This window comes from Pelmatolapia mariae, linkage group LG4, assembly GCF_036321145.2.
Source record: "Pelmatolapia mariae isolate MD_Pm_ZW linkage group LG4, Pm_UMD_F_2, whole genome shotgun sequence".
NCBI classification, from domain to species: domain Eukaryota; kingdom Metazoa; phylum Chordata; class Actinopteri; order Cichliformes; family Cichlidae; genus Pelmatolapia; species Pelmatolapia mariae.
Genome location: NC_086230.1, coordinates 24,391,815 through 24,413,597, shown reverse-complemented (window position 1 = coordinate 24,413,597; position 21,783 = coordinate 24,391,815). Strand labels below are relative to the sequence as shown.

The 21,783-nt window shown below is 40.6% G+C and overlaps 1 protein-coding gene across 1 annotated transcript; it reads left to right on the top strand.

Annotated features, from left to right (window-relative positions):
- Positions 1–9,496: 9,496 nt before the first annotated feature.
- On the top strand, positions 9,497–20,238 carry LOC134626315 (myosin heavy chain, fast skeletal muscle-like). Its single transcript, XM_063472027.1, has 39 exons — positions 9,497–9,700; positions 9,790–9,933; positions 10,028–10,184; positions 10,373–10,400; positions 10,490–10,601; positions 10,688–10,780; positions 10,869–10,932; positions 11,228–11,326; positions 11,926–12,029; positions 12,122–12,260; positions 12,367–12,485; positions 12,586–12,735; positions 12,820–12,990; positions 13,078–13,384; positions 13,537–13,607; positions 13,684–13,771; positions 13,864–13,981; positions 14,095–14,218; positions 14,299–14,435; positions 14,539–14,794; positions 14,987–15,229; positions 15,363–15,539; positions 15,650–15,795; positions 15,891–15,981; positions 16,085–16,474; positions 16,584–16,710; positions 16,862–16,980; positions 17,210–17,406; positions 17,489–17,672; positions 17,764–17,929; positions 18,065–18,189; positions 18,283–18,591; positions 18,681–18,884; positions 18,967–19,092; positions 19,180–19,350; positions 19,489–19,593; positions 19,684–19,779; positions 19,894–20,025; positions 20,221–20,238. Exons 1-39 carry the CDS (start codon positions 9,497–9,499, stop codon positions 20,236–20,238), a joined length of 5,811 nt encoding a protein of 1,936 aa, XP_063328097.1.
- The last annotated feature ends 1,545 nt before the right edge of the window (positions 20,239–21,783 follow it).

The following is a 21,783-nucleotide window of genomic DNA, read 5'->3' as shown; positions in this document are numbered from 1 at the left end:
TACCAGCATGTAAAATGCCCAACAAGAGGGGAAAACACTCTGGATCATGTGTATTCCAACATCAAGCACGCTTACAGAGCTGTACCCCTCCCCCACCTGGGCCAGTCAGACCCACTGTCTCTGCTCCTCGCCCCAGCATACACCCCCCTCAGCTGGCAAACAAAGCCCATAAAGAGGACCATCTCCACCTGGCCCGAGGTCACCCTCCCCCGACTGCAAGACTGCTTTGAACACACACTGTGGGATGCCTTCTACAATGAAAATCTGGCAACATTCATAGATAGGGTACTGTTTTATATCAAGTACTGTATTGGGAAAGTCACTGTGGAAGCACATCCGGGTGTTCCCGAACCAGAAACCCTGGATGACAAGCCAGGTCCGTATGTTCCTCCGGGCCCGTGATACAGCCTTCAGTTCGGGTGACAAAACATTGTACAGCACTGCTCGAGCCAACCTAAAGAGGGGCATCAGGACAGCCAAAGCAGAATACAAGAGGAAAATAGAGGAACATCTCAACGACCCCAGACAGGTGTGGCAAGGCTTACAGACTATTACCAACTACAAAGGATGTTCTGTGACACCTGGGGACTCAGACGCGGGGCTAGCAGAGGAGCTGAACAGCTTTTTTGCTGTTCGTTTTGAGTCTCAAACACAGCACTCAGCCACACCATTCCAACGACCACCACAACCCACACCATCATCTAGCAACCCCCCCACTCACTCTTGAGGCACAGGATGTGAGGCGTGTACTCTGTGCAGTGAACCCCAGGAAGTCTGCAGGTCCCGATGGATTACCTGGGAAGGTCCTCAAAGCATGTGCAGAGCAGCTAGCACAGGTCTTCACTGACATCTTCAACCTGTCTCTGGAACAAGCCGTCATTCCATCCTGCCTGAAATCTACCATAATAATCCCCATCCCCAAAAAGTCACCCATAACCAGTCTCAATGACTTCCGTCCATTTGCACTAACCCCTATCATCACCAAGTCCTTTGTCACCCCCCCCCCCCCCCCCCCCCCACCCACTCTAGACCCACACCAATTCGCATACCGGACTAACAGATCCACCGAAGACGCCATAGCCGTTGCACTCCACACAGCACTGAGCCACCTGGAACAACAGGGGAGCTATGTCAGAATGCTCTCCATTGACTTCAGCTCAGCCTTTAACACAATAATACCAGACATTTTGATCACCAAGTTAGCCAACCTGGGACTCCCGCCACCCACCTGCTCTTGGATAAAGGACTTCTTGGTCAACAGACCTCAGCGGGTGAAACTGAGTCCTCATCTCTCTTCTCCTCGCACTCTCAGCACCTGCTCTCCCCAGGGCTGTGTACTAAGTCCACTACTCTACTCCCTCTACACATATGACTGCAGTCCCGCCCACACAGAGAACATCATTGTCAAATTTGTTGATGACACAACAGTGGTGGAGCTGATCACAGGGGGAAATGAGGCGGCTTACAGAGATGAGGTCCTGAAACTGGGAGAATGGTGTGCATCAAACAACCTAGCACTTAACATCACCAGACCAAGGAACTCAGCCTGGACTTCAGGCAGAACAAAGCTGCCCCTGCCACCCTGCACATAAACAGTGAATGTGTAGAGCGAGTGGAGTCCTACAGATTCCTTGGCGTCCACATCTCTGCAGACCTCTCCTGGTCAGCTAACACTACGGCCCTAGTCAAGAAAGCCCAGCAGCGGCTACACTTCCTAAGGGTGCTCAGGAAGGAGCAACTAAACACCCCGCTGCTGGTGACCTTCTACAGATTCTCCATCGAGAGCCTGCTGACCTATGCAGTGACAGTGTGGCACGCCAGCTGCATGGAGGCAGACAAGAAGAGACTTCAGAGGGTGGTAAACACAGCACAAAAATCATCAGCTGCCCCCTGCCCTCCTTGTTTGCTGTCTCAGCAGGAACAAAACATCTTAAAGGACACTACCCACCCCAGCTACCATCTTTTCCACCTACTGCCCTCTGGCAGTAGATCCATACGGGCTACAGATCCATACGGGCCAGAACAAACAGAATCAGGGATAGCTTCTTCCCCAAAGCTATCACTGTACTCGACTCAAACTTGCACAAAAAGTAATCTGCACTGAAATATCAGCAATTCTCTGCCTGTCTATCTCTGTCATCCAGTACTGCAATGTGTATTTAAATTTATATTAAGTGTATAGTTCAATTCAATTTCAGTTCAATTAAGTCTCACCTCACTAAGTGTCCTTGTCTTCTTTCCTCCATCCAGAGGATAAACCAAATACCTTCTTGGCAACAGACCCCTTTGGGGTCTGACATTTCAATGCACCTTGAGACTCTGGATGGTAAGCAGAGGACACAACATGCTCAGGAATCAGGAATATCCAGGGATTTAGCTACCTGTTTGAACAACTTTGACTGGAAGTTTGTACCTCAATCAGTCTGTATGACTTTCAGCTGGCCAAACACAGAAAAGAATTTTGTCTTGCTGTAACAACAGATTTTGCTGTAATCGTATGTAACATAATCTTATGTAATGGCCTCAGGGAAACGTAGAGCAGCACACATGACAGTAAGCAGATATTGATTTCCAGACTTTGTTCTCAGTAGTGGTCCAACACAGTCTACTATGACATGGTCATGTTCAAATGGCTGATCCACTACAGGAATAGGACACAATGGAGCTAAGGGTATCCCCTGATTTCGTTTACCAGCAGTATGGTAAACCAAATTGACAAAACTTTGAAACATCATGCTTCATACCAGGCTAAAAAAATGCTTTAATCAAACCGAGTACGTTTTTGTGACACACTTCCAGACCACTGGCATGAGCCAGGGACAAGACTTTATGTCTATATATGGTTGGCATAACAATCTGTTTAACTGCACTTTCTGCTACTGATGGAGACCACTGATGCATTAAAACATCTTGTTTTACAATATAGGCTTGTTGGTCTTTATTGGGTTGATCAGCACTTACCACACGATTGAAACAGCTTTGTAATGTTTAATCAGCTCGTAGGGCCTAGAACAAGTGTTTTCTTGTCAGGGGCAGCGATGTGTTCTTCAAGGCCTCTGAGGCTCCTTTGGCTCTACCTTATCTAGAAGTAACAAAACATTGTATTCCTCAGTTTGCAGTTTACCCTCCTCTGAAAATGAGGAAATCTGGAAGGAAGTCTGTGGTCTTCTGATTTAGGAGATTGTCTAAAACCTCCAGACATGGAAGTACTAAACTTCCAGCAATGTCATTCCCGATTAACATGGCCACACCATCTATTGGTAAGGCAGAGAAAATGACAACAGGAAAAAATCCTGTAACTATGTCTGATTTTATATAGACTCTGTGAACTGGCCTGGGAACGTAGCCCAGCTCTATCCCATGCAGAACAGAGTTGAAACCACAGGTACTCTCTGCTGAAAACGGTATGACGCTAGAGAGAATGACAATCTGGGATCCTCCAGTGTTCCTCAAAATACTTACTGGTTTCCGATCAGGGGGACCAGCTGTCAGTGACACCAATCCATCAAAAATGAAAGGTTCAAAACAAGGGTCAGGAATCTTATCACCACAACCAAGGACCTCATTGCGGGACTCTGTTGGAAATTTGACTGTATTTTGTAAGCTTGGTCGCCTTCTGTTTATTCAAATACAAAACAACATGCTCAGGGATGCAGTTTTTAAAGTCTTCCAGAAGCACTAATTCACATAGGGAGTCATAATCATTGGCTTTTGATGCAAGACACCACTTATCAAAGACGATTCCCTTCTCTCTCGGACAAATCCCACATAATTTTGATCACAAGGTTTCCTCTGTTGTCGAAACTTCTGTCTATAATTTTCAGGGACCAACTCATAAGCCTGCAAGACAGCTGCTTTAACACTGATCATTTAGACTGTCTTTTAAAGGAAGAATGGCCACCACCATTTGAGCTTTACCAGAAAGTTTGCACTGTAACAAAAGGAGCCAAGTATCACTAGGCCACTGCAAAGCACCAGCAATGCATTCAAATGCTGCAAAATATGAGTCAACTTCAGCTTCTCTAAAAGCTGGCACTAGGGAAATACACTAACTGACATCAAATGCTGTAGCAGACATGTGGGTAGAACCCACAGAGTCAGCAGAGTCTGGGACTCCATCTCAAGTTTGCGCAGATTTACTGCTTTGTCTGCCTCTATCTCCAGCCACCTAATTTCAAGCTCCAGCTGAGCTCGCCTGGCCTGGCCATTTTCTTCAGCCTCCAAATGGAGACATAACAACACTTTTAGCCAAGCTCCATCTTGGCCTTTTGAAGTCCTAGAAGACAGTGGATCATAGCTAGGGAGTGTACAAGCTGTCTTCCCCCACTCATCCACCTCACCATCCACACTGGGACCATCTTAATGGTCCTCTTGAAACAAGGCAGCTTGGCTTGGCACAATAGAAACCTCAGGCAGATCAGGCGCTTGAATCAAACCAGCTTCCATCAACTTGGCCACTACTAGAGCTTTTAAATCACTTTTAAGGACTGGTGTTGGGACCTGCAGCTTAAAGTGGTCCACAATGTGCAGCAAATCCCACTCGTGGCAATTATTAAGATGTTCAAAAGACGGAGCCGCTAAAAAGTATGCCAAACAAAATATAGCCAACAAAGCACTTGAACACTAATGAAAAGACTACCCTAAGCCAAAAACATTTTCAGCTCCAGACACAGGGACCCTGTTTGTGTCTCCTGGACAAGCCCCCACTTATGTTAGGGGTCCTAGAGGTCAGAAAAGGTAACATAAAAGATAGTGTCATGATGGTAAGATTGGATTTAAAAAGGCTATTATATTACCAAACCAACAAACAACCAATACCAAACCACTTTTCTAGTAAAGCATGTGGGTCTAACTACTTAAAAGAAAATAATAGTTAGAATAATAATAATAGTTAGAAAGTCTTTCTAACTAAACTGACTAACTGAAAAACAAATAAAACATAACACAGGGGAGGAGCACAACCCAAACGGCTTTCACTTCAGGTTTCAAACAGTAGAAATCAAAATTAACCTTACAGGCTTCAGTAAAACTAACATTACATAAGTAAATCTCACAATTGAGTCAGGCTTCCACAAAGAAAACTGAAAGACAAAAGCAAAACGGGGCAAGCTGTACACTGTTCCTCAGGCTTTTAAAGGTGCAGGTGTGACCAGTCAGTTGCTAATTGGTCTGCCTCACTTCTTCTTTAAGGCCAGGGGCTGTAACATTGTATAATTCCCCTCTCACCCCTGTGGATGGGTTAGGGTTAGTACTGTTAATACTGTTCATATTCATCTTGTAGTCAAGCATCTGATTGCTGCTGCTGTGGTGTAGATCAGCTGGTTGGTTTCGATGATGGTCACAGTAGGGATTGTACATAGTGCTGCATTCACATCTTAGACCTTCAGAGGGTACTTCACGTAGTCTTGGTAACTGGCAACAGAGGCTGCTCTCGCACTCAACATTCCTTCTTCCACCATACTTAGGGGGTGATGATATCTCCCTCATGACCTGGCTGCCCCTTGCCATAGCAGTTGTGTGGTATTATCTTGTCGATCTCTAGCAACCCCTTCCTCTGGGGTTACTTGTATAGTAACATTTCAACAGTGCCCTGTTCTCTTACCCACTCTGGTGAGGAGTCAAACCACCAACTGGAATTTTTTTGGCATGTAGAGGTGGACATATAATGCGTTAATTGCACTTAATTTATTTGAAAATGCGTTAAAAAAATTAACACATTTAATCACACTTTGCATTCGAAGCAAAGGCAAATATTTGTCAATGCATGATTTCCTTGTATACCGATTACACTAATGAACGCAGCTACTAAAATAGAAGAATCACAAGATCACAAGATTCTGTTCAGAGGCAAATTTAATTTCAAGAGACTGCCCGACGGAAGCCTTGATAAAAACGTAGTTTTGTGCAAACTGTGCAAAAAGGAGTTTGCATACCAACAAAGCACTTCAACCTTACGGTACCATCTAAATGCAAAACATGTTGCAGCAAGCACAGAAACTGTTGGAGCTGTTAGCACTAGCAGTTCGAGTACCAACAAAAGGTGTTGGCAGCCCAAACTTGATGAAATGACTGACTTCAGGACCAAAATTAGTAAGTCAACATTGGACCATCTTACAAATTCTCTCACAAAATGGATTGCTCTGGACTGTAGACCACTATCAGTGGTAGAAGATATGGGGTTAGAAAATGTGCTACAGATTCAAATGAGGAAGCCCTGTGTAGCAGGGCCCTGAGTTTGTACAGAGCAGAATCCACCATCGGCGAGACAGATTTCCCGCTGTAGTTGTGGTCCAGTGGAGCAGGGACCCATCCACAGCTGTCTGTCCTGGCCTGCAAGTATTTGATTGGTCTTGCCATTTCTGTCTCATGTGAGAGACTGTTCTCACTTGCAGGTCACATAGTAACGAAAAAGAGAGCTGCATTGAGCTTTGAAAATGTGAACAGGCCAGTTTGTCTAATTAACTGGCTGAAAAAGATAGAAAGTAAATAAGATAGGAGGTATTGTGAGTCCAATGGGTTTGTTATTTTTTAAACTAAAATGTTGGATGATCACACTGTTTTAGCCTAATGTACAAAATAATGTTAATAAAAATAATACAGGAATTATGTGTAGCCAAAAGAGATTTAACTATTTGATATGGCATATAACTTACAATTATAATGGGCATATCAGACATGGGATCAAAAATTTAAAGTTTAAAATGCATATTTCAATATTGCATAATTGCAAACCGCAAGATAAAACTAAATCCAATGTATGTCCACTTTCATGGGTGGGTTCATGGGTACTGCTAAGTCCAGTTACTTAGCCACCTACAGTTTGTCTGTATCTGGAAGTCCCATGGGATTTTAGCTAAGTCTCAACAACCCTAGCGGTTGTGTCCCATTTTGTCCTCATGACTTCCAGGCCATACTTGGCACAGATGTTCCTGTATGTCATGCCAGCCACTTGGTTATGGCGTTTCATGTATGCCCTGTCTGATAGCATCTTGCACCCTGCTGTTATGTGCCGGATTGTCTCAGAGGCATCTTTGCACAGCCTGTACCTGGGGTCTTGCTTGGTGTGGCAGACCCTCTCTGACCCACCCTTTGGTGTGGTCTCTATGACTCTTGTGCCAGGAGCTTGTTCCTGTGCTGCTATGATTAGTGCCTCTGTGCTATATTTCAGTCCAGCTATGTCCAGCCATTGGTAGGATTTCTCGATATCAGCCAATTCTTCTAACAGTGGTAGAAGGCAGGCGCCATCCTTCCATGGTGGTTCCTGTTCTTGTTCCTCTTCTTTTTTGGGTTTCAACTGCCTGACGTATTCACTAAGTGCACTATTAGTTGTGGCCATCTTCCTAATGCACTCATGGATGTTTGTTGTTTAATCCTGCTGAAAAAGCACGATTCTATGAAGGGTTGCATAACATACAGGAACTGCATCATCTGTACTTACTGTTCTTTGATAAGGAAAGAAAACCTACAATCTTTTGTCTATTGTTGTAAAAGCACCATATAGCATTACATCATGACCAGCAAATTTAAGAATTATCATGGAAGCAAAGAAGAAAGAGTAGGGAAGGGGTTAAGATGGTTCAGCAAAACCTTGACTTCACTCCTTGCTATTCCTCTCTTTTCTCAAACTCACAGTAATACTTTTAACTCTATCACTGTATTGTGTTTACTGTATTTAAATTCATTTAAAAATCTAACCATGATGATTTTTTATGGTCAGTATCTGACAAAGTCTGCCTACAACTTTTTTTATTTGGGGTGGTCGGGGTTCAATCAAATATACATTACATATATATATATTAGTGCCTGTATGGGTAGCAAGTGATAGCAAAGTGATCATTTATACAATGGTTCGGAAGGGAGTCATGCTCTTCTGTAATGCCAGGGCTAAAAGGAAGCAGATGAAGTCAGTTATTTTCCTGTTTTGGTTATAGCTCCTCCTTAATCACATGTGTCTACTCTGCAATTTTTTTTTATTTTTTTTTGCTCTGCTGCCTGATTCTAAGAATTATAGTTAAAATGCACAACATCTTGTACTTTATCCCTTATCTATAACTCCATACTTTTTAGCAAATTAAATATGAATATTAAACAATAAAAAGAGAGAAAGAAAGTACATAAATTAAGATTAAGCTTAAGTTGGGTTATGGTGTTAATATCATTTCTAAATGTGTCCTATAAATATATCTTTCTCTTGTGCCAAACACAAATTGCTTCCCCTTCCCTTTGCTGGATTTATTTTCAAATAAGCTGGTAAGCTGCTGGTAAGATGGCAAATATTAAGCCAACTCCATGCAAAACTTGGAAATGAAAGTTAACCACAGGCTTTCTCTTCTGTAAATCATTTAGCACTCACCCAAGACATCAAAAATGAAAACCTATGTATTTCCCAGGAGATATACAACACTTGTCTGGCATAAACAGAAAGTCTTACCATGAATTTTATTTCAGATGTCTGAGATTTTTATGCTCTGTAACAGAACACCAGTGACATTTCAAGACTTCTCCAAATTTAAATCCATTACTGGCTGTGATATTAAATTAACAGGACACACATGTGCTACGTATAAACTATGTGAACTTAATATCTGTTTCCCTTCAAGATTTATTTGAATAAATAATCTACAAACCATGCAATACACTATTATAATTTGCCTTGGACATTTTGTGGGCATTACTGATCTCCTAAAAATGCAATTTATATACTTTCAGTGAAATATGAACCAAATTACATTGGAATACTGTTTTTTTTAAATAAGAAACATAATTATATTGATTGTAAAAGTAGTTTTAATATTTCGTGCACTATTGCAAAAGAAAGATTTGAGTTGATGCCATTTAAGTATAATGTAATTAATCTGCCATTATTATTACATATAATTTGTTCTTTAATAAAATAAAGAAATAAAATGTATATACATTTATTATTATTAAAATCCTTTCTAAAATGGTAATTTGATGTGTAGAAAATGACGCATGATAATTAGCTTATTTTTGACCATATCAACCAGCAAGGTGTCAGAGAATCCTGACCAAACTGAGTGAGCTGCAAATGCTGAGGAAGCAGATCCGATCTGTATAAAAGCAGCAGCTCTAAGTGTTTGCTCTAACTGAAAGGCTTCTAAGGCAGGTGAGTAGAGTCAACATGTTCCTCTGCCATGTCTCTGCTGTGAGTTAATAGATTATATGCTTTAGTAATCAGTTACTTAAGTTATTTTACTCACTGATACATTTTTGTAAACATTTTGTTTTTAAATATATTCTTGAAGTCTTTTACAATATTTACAAGTCGATATAAAAAGTGCATGAATCTACCTTTAACCTTATTTTATAGCGCCTTGACATACACAGGATCACAAGATACCAAGGAATTTGTGTTTGCATCAGCTGAGGTAAATTCCATAAAACCAAAACAATGGAGATTAGTTGTGGGTTGCATAATAAACATATGATTTATGTTTCAATCGATCATATTTTCAGTCTCCAGTAAAGTGCCACCATGAGCACTGACGCGGAGATGGAGCAGTATGGCGCGGCGGCCATTTACCTCCGTAAGCCAGAGAGGGAGAGGATTGAAGCCCAGACTGCTCCATTTGATGCCAAGACAGCCTTCTTTGTGACTGTTCCTGATGAGATGTATGTCAAGGGCAAACTTGTCAATAAGGAGGGTGGTAAAGCCACTGTTGAGACAGAGGGAGGAAAGGTAGATGAATAATCTATGTACTTCATTCATGTGTTTAATATACATTGTGTAATTGTAAAAGTTGATGCTGATTTAGATTTTCTATTTAGACAGTCACTGTAAAGGAGGATGAAATCTACCCTAGAAACCCTCCAAAGTTTGATAAGATGGAAGACATGGCTATGATGACCCACCTTAATGAGCCAGCTGTGCTGTTTAACCTCAAAGAGCGTTATGCATCATGGATGATCTACGTAAGTTTTCACTTTCCTATGTTTGCTGTGTGTTAAATGAAAATGTCATGCTGATCTGTAAATGTTTAAATATTGTTTATTCTCTATGATACAGACCTACTCTGGGTTGTTCTGCGTTGTCGTCAATCCCTACAAGTGGCTTCCTGTATATGATGCTACATGTGTAGCAGCATACAGAGGAAAGAAGAGGATTGAGGCTCCACCTCATATCTTCTCCATCTCTGACAATGCCTATCAGTTCATGCTCACTGGTAAGATCAATTTACTGTTAATAAGTTTTAATACAAATTATAGACATTACCTTAAATTTGAGTTTATTGAAGTAGTCATTAATCCTTGCAAATAAATAGTTTCTTAGCACTTAGATACTAATTAACCATATAATTATTAAAGAAATGGTAAAAGCAGAATTCATGAAGCTTGTATGCTTTTATTTTAGATCGTGAGAACCAGTCTGTCCTGATTACGTGAGTATATTACAAATCTGTGTGTAAAATCTATACAAAACTTTAAGATACTGAAGCTGAAATGTAACAATGTGTCCCATAAACCCCAGCGGAGAATCTGGTGCAGGAAAGACTGTCAACACCAAACGTGTCATCCAGTACTTTGCAACAATTGCAGCTCTTGGTGGTAAGAAGGCTGAGCCAACACCTGGCAAAATGCAGGTAGATTCTTTATTTAGTATCAAGCTACTTGCAACAGAAAATAAAATAGAAACTTCAGCTCACATAAACACGATATATTCTTGCAGGGCTCCCTCGAGGACCAAATTGTTGCTGCCAACCCTCTGTTGGAGGCCTACGGTAATGCCAAGACTGTGAGGAATGACAACTCCTCTCGTTTTGTAAGTGATAAAGAGTGAGTTAAAGTAAGTCAGATATCTACTATTTGTTTGCAGAAAAGATAATGCTAATAAAGATTTTCCGCTCTAGGGTAAATTCATCAGGATTCACTTCGGTACTACTGGCAAGCTGTCTTCAGCTGATATTGAAACATGTAAGTTTGAACCAGTCTAAATTGTACTTATCTGCGCTAGAAATGTTTCTTAACTACTCAATTCAATTTATTTTATATTTATATATTTAATTCAATGCAGTACATCAAAAAAAAAAAAGATTGGGGTACACAATTAGTAAATTATGTAATAAGTAAAGTAACAGAATTGAAATCACTCCCATGACTATCTTTTGATAAACTATGAAAATGGTAGGCTTGACATGAAATGTTAGTCTGTCATGCCTCATGTCTACAAGACATGTCTACACTCTCCAACTGAATTTGTTGTTCTTAGATCTGCTGGAAAAGTCCCGTGTCACTTTCCAGTTGTCTGCTGAGAGAAGCTACCATATCTTCTATCAGCTGATGACTGGCCACAAGCCTGAGCTCCTGGGTATGACAACTTTAATTATTTACGACACTAACTAACTTTGATTGAATAGAATTCAACTATATATGGACAGTTCATATAACAACAACAATATTTTTAAATGTTGTGTACCAGTATATAATGACTATTAATTGCACTATTAAAATATAGTGTATTAATTATAATTAATCAGTTTTAACTAATTAATTATTTAATTATAGTATTAAAATACAAGTTAATTTTTGCACAATAACAGATATTATATGGTAATGTATAAACCCTGTAGTATTAAAGAGAAAACCCCAACTAATGATGAGAATTGCCTATGAGCCGACACTTGGCAATGGTGGAATAGAAGAATTGCATTTTAACAAGAAAACCAAAACTCTCCAAACCCAGGCTCAGAGAGGGGTACACAACTAGGGGATGTTTTACTCTGACCTGATCCATTCATAACCATAAGCTAATTTAAAGATGAATTTTTAAGCATAATCTTCAAAGTAACAAACATGTCTTTCTCCTGAATATAAAGGCTGAAGGCTTTGCTTCCCATTTCATGTTTGAAAAGATTACAAACAATATCCTAAGAAAACCTCATTGATTTTGGGTATTGCATTTTACAGAGGCTCTTCTGATCACAACCAACCCGTATGACTACCCAATGATCAGTCAGGGTGAAATCACTGTCAAGAGCATCAATGATGTGGAGGAGTTCATTGCAACAGATGTAAAATCACATTTGTCTTTGGATTTGTATACTTAACTATAAATGAAGTGTTTTAAAAAAATAATTGTTGATTTGATTCTTGTGTTGTACAGACTGCTATTGACATCCTAGGCTTTACTGCTGAAGAGAAGTTAAGCATCTACAAGCTGACTGGTGCTGTGATGCATCATGGCAACATGAAATTTAAGCAGAAGCAGCGTGAGGAGCAGGCTGAACCTGATGGCACTGAGGGTAATTGAAAAAATAATATGATTTTTATTGTGAAAATTTTGTATAATGGACAAATAATTGAAGTAAAGTGTATTTATTTGGTATTATATATCGTTTAATCCAACAGTGGCTGACAAGATTGCGTACCTATTGGGCCTGAACTCGGCTGATATGCTGAAAGCTTTGTGCTACCCAAGAGTCAAGGTTGGCAATGAGATGGTGACCAAAGGTCAGACCGTCCCACAGGTAATTAAAAAAAGGGGGGGTTCGTATTATCATATTATAATTATAAACATTATAGCTGTATTCATATGGTTTTGTATAATTATAAATTCTTGTTCGCCAGGTCAACAATGCTGTCTCGGCTCTGTGCAAATCTATCTATGAGAAAATGTTCTTGTGGATGGTTATCCGTATCAATGAGATGCTGGACACAAAGCAGCCCAGACAGTTCTTCATTGGTGTGCTGGATATCGCTGGATTTGAGATCTTTGATGTGAGCACTTGAGACATTTCACCACATTTCTTAAATGTTAAATACTCTATTGCCATGAAATTAGACATGTTTTTATTATTACAGTTCAACAGCTTGGAGCAACTCTGCATCAACTTCACCAATGAGAAACTGCAACAGTTTTTCAACCATCACATGTTTGTCCTGGAGCAAGAGGAGTACAAGAAAGAAGGCATTCACTGGGAGTTCATTGACTTTGGTATGGACTTGGCTGCCTGCATTGAGCTTATTGAGAAGGTAAACAGCTACTCAGTAAGAAATGTACATGTGGTTCCATATGTTACCTCCCTTAAAATTTTAATATGATATGTGACATTTTCTCAGCCAATGGGCATCTTCTCCATCCTTGAAGAGGAGTGCATGTTCCCCAAGGCCTCTGACACAACTTTCAAGAACAAGCTGCACGATCAGCATCTTGGCAAGACCAAATGCTTTGAGAAGCCAAAGCCTGCAAAGGGCAAGGCTGAGGCACACTTCTCCCTGGTTCACTATGCTGGTACAGTGGACTACAATATCACTGGCTGGCTGGACAAGAACAAGGACCCACTGAATGACTCAGTTGTTCAGCTTTACCAAAAGTCATCAAACAAACTGCTGTGCTTACTTTATGTAGCCCATGCTGGAACTGAAGGTAAGAAACAAAAGTGCTCACAAACTCGCGTGTCCAGTACAGATAGTATGTATCTGTCTAATAACTATAATGTGCACACTGAAGGCTAATATGTATACTGTGAAAAATATTCATTAAATTCCAATAATGAAATTTACTGTTTATGAAAACAGAGGCTGCTGGTGGCAAGAAGGGTGGTAAGAAGAAGGGTGGTTCCTTCCAGACTGTGTCTGCGCTTTTCAGAGTATGTATAGATTTATATTTAAAAAACAGAACAAAATTAAATGCTAAACCTATTATCTAATTATGTTGATCTACAGGAGAATCTGGCCAAGCTGATGACCAACTTAAGAAGCACTCATCCTCACTTTGTCCGTTGCTTGATTCCCAATGAGACAAAGACCCCAGGTACCCCACAGGAGCCCACAGTACTATTAACTGCAAAAATGACAGAGTGAAATGAAGAAATTTTTGAAACGTTATGCATTTCTGACTCTCAGGCCTTATGGAGAACTACCTGGTCATCCACCAGCTGAGGTGTAATGGTGTACTGGAGGGCATCAGAATCTGCAGAAAGGGTTTCCCCAGCAGAATCCTCTATGGTGACTTCAAGCAGAGGTGAAGGCACATTAGAATATTAGAAAGCAGAAATGGTTTAATTGTTGTTGTAAAGGGCAAACTTGAATATGATGGAAGAAAAATCTAAGTAACAACATGATTCTCTCTTGAAGATACAAAGTGTTGAATGCCAGCGTCATCCCTGAGGGACAGTTCATTGACAACAAGAAAGCTTCAGAGAAGCTGCTTGGCTCCATTGATGTGGATCACACACAGTACATGTTTGGGCACACTAAGGTACACATTATTATATTAATAGACATTAAAAAAAACACTGTCAATCTGCACCTATACATATGTTTTCAATGATTAAATAGGTGTTCTTCAAAGCTGGTCTGCTGGGCACTCTTGAGGAGATGAGAGATGAGAAACTGGCTGAGCTGGTGACCATGACTCAGGCTCTCTGCAGAGGATACGTCATGAGGAAAGAGTTTGTGAAGATGATGGAGAGGAGGTAACATTATCATACTAAACTCTATTGTATTCTCTTTTGTATTTCCTTCCTCATATTAAGATCCTTATATACTAAAAGTAACACTCTCATGTTTGGTTTTTAGAGAATCTATCTTCTCCATCCAGTACAACATCCGTTCTTTCATGAATGTCAAGAACTGGCCATGGCTGAAACTGTACTTCAAGATCAAGCCTCTTCTGAAGAGTGCTGAGACTGAGAAGGAGTTGCAGAACATGAAGGAGAACTATGAGAAGATGCAGACAGACCTGGCTACTGCTCTGGCCAAGAAGAAGGAACTGGAAGAGAAGATGGTCGGCCTGCTGCAGGAGAAGAATGACCTGCAACTTCAAGTGGCTGCAGTAAGTAGTAGAGAAAAGAATATATTACACCTAGAGTTCATGTATATTAAAGTTAGATATAAAAGGACCACATGTTTGCCTCATCCTCTGATTATTTATTTGCTAAAACAAAAGTGTAGTTAAAATTACGATCAAGAAAACACTAGGACAATGTGACCCACAAATAATCTGTGTGTTCAACATGTATTATAGGAAGTTGACAACCTCTCTGATGCTGAAGAAAGGTGTGAGGGGCTCATTAAGAGCAAGATCCAGCTCGAGGCCAAACTCAAAGAGACAAGTGAGAGACTGGAGGATGAAGAGGAAATCAATGCTGAGCTGACTGCTAAGAAGAGGAAGCTGGAGGATGAATGCTCTGAGCTAAAGAAGGACATTGATGACTTGGAGCTCACCTTGGCCAAAGTGGAGAAGGAGAAACATGCCACAGAAAACAAGGTTCAGTTCATTTTGATTGTATTCTTACTTCAATTAAAACATGTAATGTTGTTCTTTGACTAGAAACCTAAATGTTCAAATATTCAGCAAATTGTGGAAGAAAATAGAATTTAATGTATTCACAATATTTCAGGTGAAAAACCTGACAGAGGAGATGGCATCTCAAGATGAGTCAATTGCCAAGTTAACAAAGGAGAAGAAAGCCTTACAAGAGGCCCATCAACAAACACTGGATGATCTCCAGGCAGAGGAGGACAAAGTCAACACTCTGACCAAAGCCAAGACAAAGCTGGAACAGCAAGTTGATGATGTAAGAAAACTATAATAATGATGTGTTTGTTTTTTGTTTTCTATGGAAAGAAGTTTAGTACTAAATCATTGTCTTTCCAACCACTTGAATCAACTGACATGATTTTATAGCTTGAGGGTTCACTGGAGCAAGAGAAGAAGCTCCGCATGGACCTTGAGAGAGCCAAGAGAAAGCTGGAGGGAGATCTGAAACTGGCCCAGGAATCCATAATGGATCTGGAGAATGACAAGCAGCAGTCTGATGAGAAAATCAAGAAGTAGGGCTTTTTTTGTAAATAATTTTCTTTACACACACTGCATTGCAGTAATCATATGGACTATGATCGTAAAACCTTTCTTCTTCCACACCAAGGAAGGACTTTGAAATCAGCCAACTTCTCAGCAAGATTGAGGATGAACAATCCCTTGGTGCTCAACTTCAGAAAAAGATCAAGGAACTTCAGGTAACACTAATGACCAGTGTTTATAATGAATATTGTTCATTATAATTCAAAAACCTAATTCAGTTTAGGTTCTAATCGATAAAGCCAAATAATTTCAAACTAGGCTCGTATTGAGGAGCTGGAGGAGGAGATTGAGGCTGAGAGGGCAGCTCGGGCTAAGGTAGAGAAACAGAGAGCCGACCTCTCCAGGGAGCTTGAAGAGATCAGCGAGAGGCTCGAGGAAGCTGGTGGAGCAACAGCTGCTCAGATTGAGATGAACAAGAAGCGAGAGGCTGAGTTCCAGAAACTGCGTCGTGATCTTGAGGAATCAACTCTGCAGCATGAAGCTACTGCAGCAGCTCTCCGTAAGAAGCAGGCTGACACTGTTGCAGAGCTCGGAGAGCAGATCGACAACCTCCAGCGTGTCAAACAGAAGCTGGAGAAAGAGAAGAGCGAGTACAAGATGGAGATTGATGACCTCTCCAGCAACATGGAGGCTGTTGCTAAAGCAAAGGTGTGTACATTGTTTGTAGAGAACACATTTTGTTTTGTTTTACATTTCAGGACCGCCAAAGGAGATTCTCATTAACTGTTAACATGGATGTGATATTACTTGTTGACAGGGCAACTTGGAGAAAATGTGCAGGACTCTTGAGGATCAACTAAGTGAACTCAAAGCTAAAAATGATGAGAATGTTCGTCAGCTGAATGACATTAATGCCCATAAGGCGAGACTTCAGACAGAGAATGGTAAGTGATGTATAACAAAGAAACAGTCTTTTGCTGACGTTATCAGTTTTAAACACTTAGATATATTTGTAATATAGAGGTGACCAGAAATTGCAACCAATCAGTAGATGGAATAAAAAAACTAATCTTAAAACCTGTTTGTACATTACAGGTGAGTTTGCTCGCCAGCTTGAGGAGAAAGAAGCTCTTGTTTCTCAGCTCACAAGGGGCAAGCAGGCCTTCACTCAGCAGATTGAGGAGCTGAAGAGACACGTTGAGGAGGAAGTGAAGGTTGGAACTATTTTCTCTCTTCTTTTATATTTCAGCACTTACTAATGATACTAAAGAACAGAGAAAAGCTTTAGTCAGTTACAGGGACACTCAGTAACCCTGACACAGATTGTCCTCTAATTTAGTTCCTCGGTGTTACCTCTTAAAATTGTTATCCTCTCAGCATTAGACTTTAAAATTGATTTCATCATTAAAGTTGTTCATCTGACATTGATTGTGTGTTCAAAAGGCCAAGAACGCCCTGGCTCATGCTGTTCAGTCAGCACGTCATGACTGTGATCTGCTCAGAGAGCAGTTTGAGGAGGAGCAGGAGGCCAAGGCTGAGCTGCAGCGAGGAATGTCCAAGGCCAACAGTGAGGTGGCTCAGTGGCGATCCAAATATGAGACTGATGCTATCCAGCGCACCGAGGAGCTGGAGGAGGCCAAGTAAGTCACCATACTTTCATTGTTTAAATTGGTTTTCACAGTTGTTTCACTCTTAATCAATACAAAATTCTTTTAACAACAGGAAAAAGCTTGCCCAGCGCCTGCAGGAGGCTGAGGAATCCATTGAGGCTGTGAACTCCAAGTGTGCCTCACTGGAAAAGACCAAGCAGAGGCTGCAGGGTGAGGTGGAGGACCTCATGATTGATGTGGAGAGAGCTAATTCTCTGGCTGCCAACCTTGACAAGAAGCAGAGGAACTTTGATAAGGTAAAGTTTAAACATAACCTCTGTCATCAAAGGAGAAATACACCCATTACAACAACTAATTATTTAATTAATTAATTTTTAATTAATCTAGGTGCTGGCAGAATGGAAGCAGAAGTATGAGGAGAGCCAGGCAGAGCTGGAAGGAGCCCAAAAGGAGGCTCGTTCTCTCAGCACTGAGTTGTTCAAGATGAAGAACTCCTATGAAGAGGCTCTGGATCATCTTGAGACCATGAAGAGAGAGAACAAGAACCTGCAGCGTATGCTTATCTTGCTATAGATCATATGGATATGATTCTAATGTTTTCATATTCATTTATATGTTATGTTGTGGCAAAAACATTTGCACATATCAGCTCCAAGTACTCTAACTCTTGGCTGTGTTTGCTCTGTAGAGGAGATCTCAGATCTGACTGAGCAGATTGGTGAGACTGGAAAGAGCATCCATGAGCTGGAAAAGGCCAAGAAGACTGTTGAGACTGAGAAGTCTGAAATTCAGACAGCTCTGGAGGAAGCTGAGGTAATGTATTTTATAAAAATGTACTTTGTTTGTAATTACATTTATAAAAGTATCCCTTCTCCAGTTTATGTTGAAATAACCCTTTATTTAAAGGGAACTCTGGAGCATGAGGAGGCCAAGATTCTTCGTGTTCAGCTTGAGCTAAATCAGGTAAAAGGTGAGATTGACAGGAAGCTGGCAGAGAAGGATGAGGAGATGGAGCAGATCAAGAGGAACAGCCAGAGGGTGATTGACTCCATGCAGAGCACTCTTGATGCTGAGGTCAGGAGCAGGAATGATGCCCTGAGAGTCAAGAAGAAGATGGAGGGAGACCTGAATGAGATGGAGATTCAGCTGAGCCATGCCAACAGACAGGCTGCTGAGGCCCAGAAACAACTGAGGAATGTCCAAGGACAGCTCAAGGTGAGTTGGTAGATCATTTGTGTGTTTGTGTTTTTTTAAATTAACCTCCAAGCAAACAATGATAATATCTTTTGTTTGTTTGTCATCAGGATGCTCAACTGCACCTGGATGATGCTCTCAGAGGACAGGAAGACATGAAGGAGCAGGTCGCCATGGTGGAGCGCAGAAATGGTCTGATGGTAGCTGAAATCGAAGAGTTGAGAGTCGCTCTGGAGCAGACAGAGAGAGGACGCAAAGTAGCTGAGCAGGAGTTGGTTGATGCTAGTGAGCGTGTTGGACTACTTCACTCTCAGGTTGGTATTCATTACTTTACAAGAACTTTGAGACATCAGAGAGTGAGAATCACATCATTAAAACTGTTTCTTTTTTATTCAGAACACCAGTCTTTTGAACACCAAGAAGAAGCTGGAGGCTGACCTTGTCCAGGTTCAGGGTGAGGTGGATGATGCAGTTCAAGAAGCAAGAAATGCTGAGGAGAAGGCCAAAAAGGCTATCACTGATGTAAGTTAGTAATTTACAAGCCTTCTTTTCTTTTCAAAATATCTGTTCATGCTTGATCAATAATGCCAATACCACCCATACTTTCAGGCTGCCATGATGGCTGAAGAGCTGAAGAAGGAGCAGGACACCAGTGCTCACCTGGAGAGGATGAAGAAGAACCTGGAGGTCACAGTCAAGGACCTGCAGCACCGTCTGGATGAGGCAGAGAACCTCGCCATGAAGGGTGGCAAGAAGCAGCTCCAGAAACTGGAGTCCAGGGTATGTTGTTCTTGAACTATTATTCAAATATTTAAAAAAAAAACCCACTTTGATTCCATCACATGATCTCCACCCATTTTCTTCTATTCTGTACTCTTAATATTTATTAAAAGCTGATTATTTATCATGGCATTAAAGGTCCGTGAACTGGAAACTGAAGTTGAAGCTGAGCAGAGACGTGGAGCTGATGCTGTTAAAGGAGTCCGCAAATATGAGAGGAGAGTGAAGGAGCTCACCTACCAGGTGATTACACATTTACTTAAATATTTATTACATTTAAGTTCCTAATTTCATTCTTCTTTAGCCGTCAGTAACAGTTTGTTGTTTATGCAGACTGAGGAGGACAAGAAGAATTTGGTCAGACTTCAGGATCTGGTGGACAAGCTGCAGCTCAAAGTCAAGGCTTACAAGAGACAGGCTGAAGAGGCTGTGAGTAAAATGTTTTGTGATTTTTACATATGGAATGCACAACTTTATAACTGAAATATCTCTCATATATGACCAGATATATTTTTAAATAAAACATATTGTTGCACTGAACAGGAGGAACAGGCCAACACCCACATGTCCAGACTGAGAAAGGTCCAGCATGAGATGGAGGAAGCTCAGGAGCGTGCTGACATTGCTGAATCTCAGGTCAACAAACTGAGAGCCAAGAGCCGTGATGCTGGAAAGGTAATTCATGTAATTTGTTTTACACAAAATTTACCGTTGTTTAATGGAGTTGTTTGATATAAGAGCTTTATGTTAATAATTTTCTGTGAATTGAAGAGAGAAGAGAGTGTAGATACTGTATTTACAATGTAGAATGAATTGTTTTAATGTTGATAATATGTGTTGAGTAATTTTACCTTTCATTATTTTTTGCAGGGTGAAAGTGCTGAATAAGACACATTCTTTTGGAACTTTTTGGCAGTGTTCATAAAATATGAACTAACTGTTAAATTGTCTGCTTATGATGTAGTAATTCAATAAACTCTTTCATTATGATTTCATGAAATGTAAAGAGTTTAATTTATTCTTTATTCTAAAAAAAGTCACATTCACATATACAATTTTTAACACAATAGTTTCTTCAGAATACCTACAGGACATCATCCTGTGAAAGGAGGACAGCACTTTTTCCTTAGTGTTCTCCCTTCTTGTCTTCAGCATTAGTGATGGCAGAGTTAAGTTAACCTTTAAAAGACAACACATTTCACACAAACCAAGGTACTTTTAATATACATTTTTCGTAATGCCTGATGTCAGCCCACTCTTTGCAGCTATAACAGCTTCAGCTGTTCTGGCTTTACACAAGTTTTAGGAATGTATCTATGGGGATTTTCAACCATTCTTCCAGAAATATATTTGTAAGGTCAGACAATGATGTTGGATGAGAAGGCCTGGTTCACGGTCTAATTCATTCCAAAGGTGTTTAATCGGGTTTTGGTCAGGACTCTGGCAGGCCAGTCAAGTTCTTGCACACAAAGTTCCCCATCCAATTTGTGCACTGGCACTCCATCATGTTAGAACAGGAAGGAGCTGTCCCTAAACTGTTCCCACAAAGCTAGGAGCATGAAATTGTCCAAAATGTCTTGGTGTGTTGAAACATTTCACTGGAACTAAGGGGCCAAGGCCATCTTGTGAAAAATAACTTCACACCGGCGCGATTCATCTCTCATCCAGAAAACATGAACACTGCCACAGTGTGAACGTGCTTTTCTGCATCTTATGCATTGCATTGTGCCTGGTTATGTAAGGCCTTAGTGCAACTGCGTAGCCATGGAAACCCATTCCATGAAGCTCTCTAAACACTGTTCATGAGCTAATCTGAAGACCACATGAAGTTTAGAGTGTTGTAGTGACTGACTCCAGAAAGTTGGTGACCTCTGTGCACTATGCAAGACCCTGCTTTATCAATTTATGTGGCTTACCAATACATGGCTGAGTTGCTGTGGTTCCTAATCACTTCCACTTTGTTATAACACCACTAACAGTTGAGTGTAGAATATTTAGTAGGAAGGAAATTTCACTACTGGACTTGTTGCACAGGTGGTATTCTATAATGCTGCCACGTTGGAATTCACTGAGCTCCCGAGAGAGACCTGTTCTGCAATAAATGACTGGAGAAGAAGACTGCATGCCTAGGTGCTTGATTTTAAATGTGGTGCCATGGAAGTTTTTGAAACAATTGAATTCAGTGCTTTGGGTGGGTAATTAAAAAAATCTCTGTAGTACAATATGCCATTTAGCATCTTTAGCAAGTTAAAAGTTTTAGGCTAAATATTACCACAAATTCACAGTCAAAAACTGATAATGCCTGAGATTGACTTCTTACATCCAATCTATTTACAGTTATAAAAATATTCCTTCAGACAGAGCTGTATATATGTGTTTATATTAAAATGTCCAAATTAATATTATTACCAAATTTTAATAGGTATATTCAAC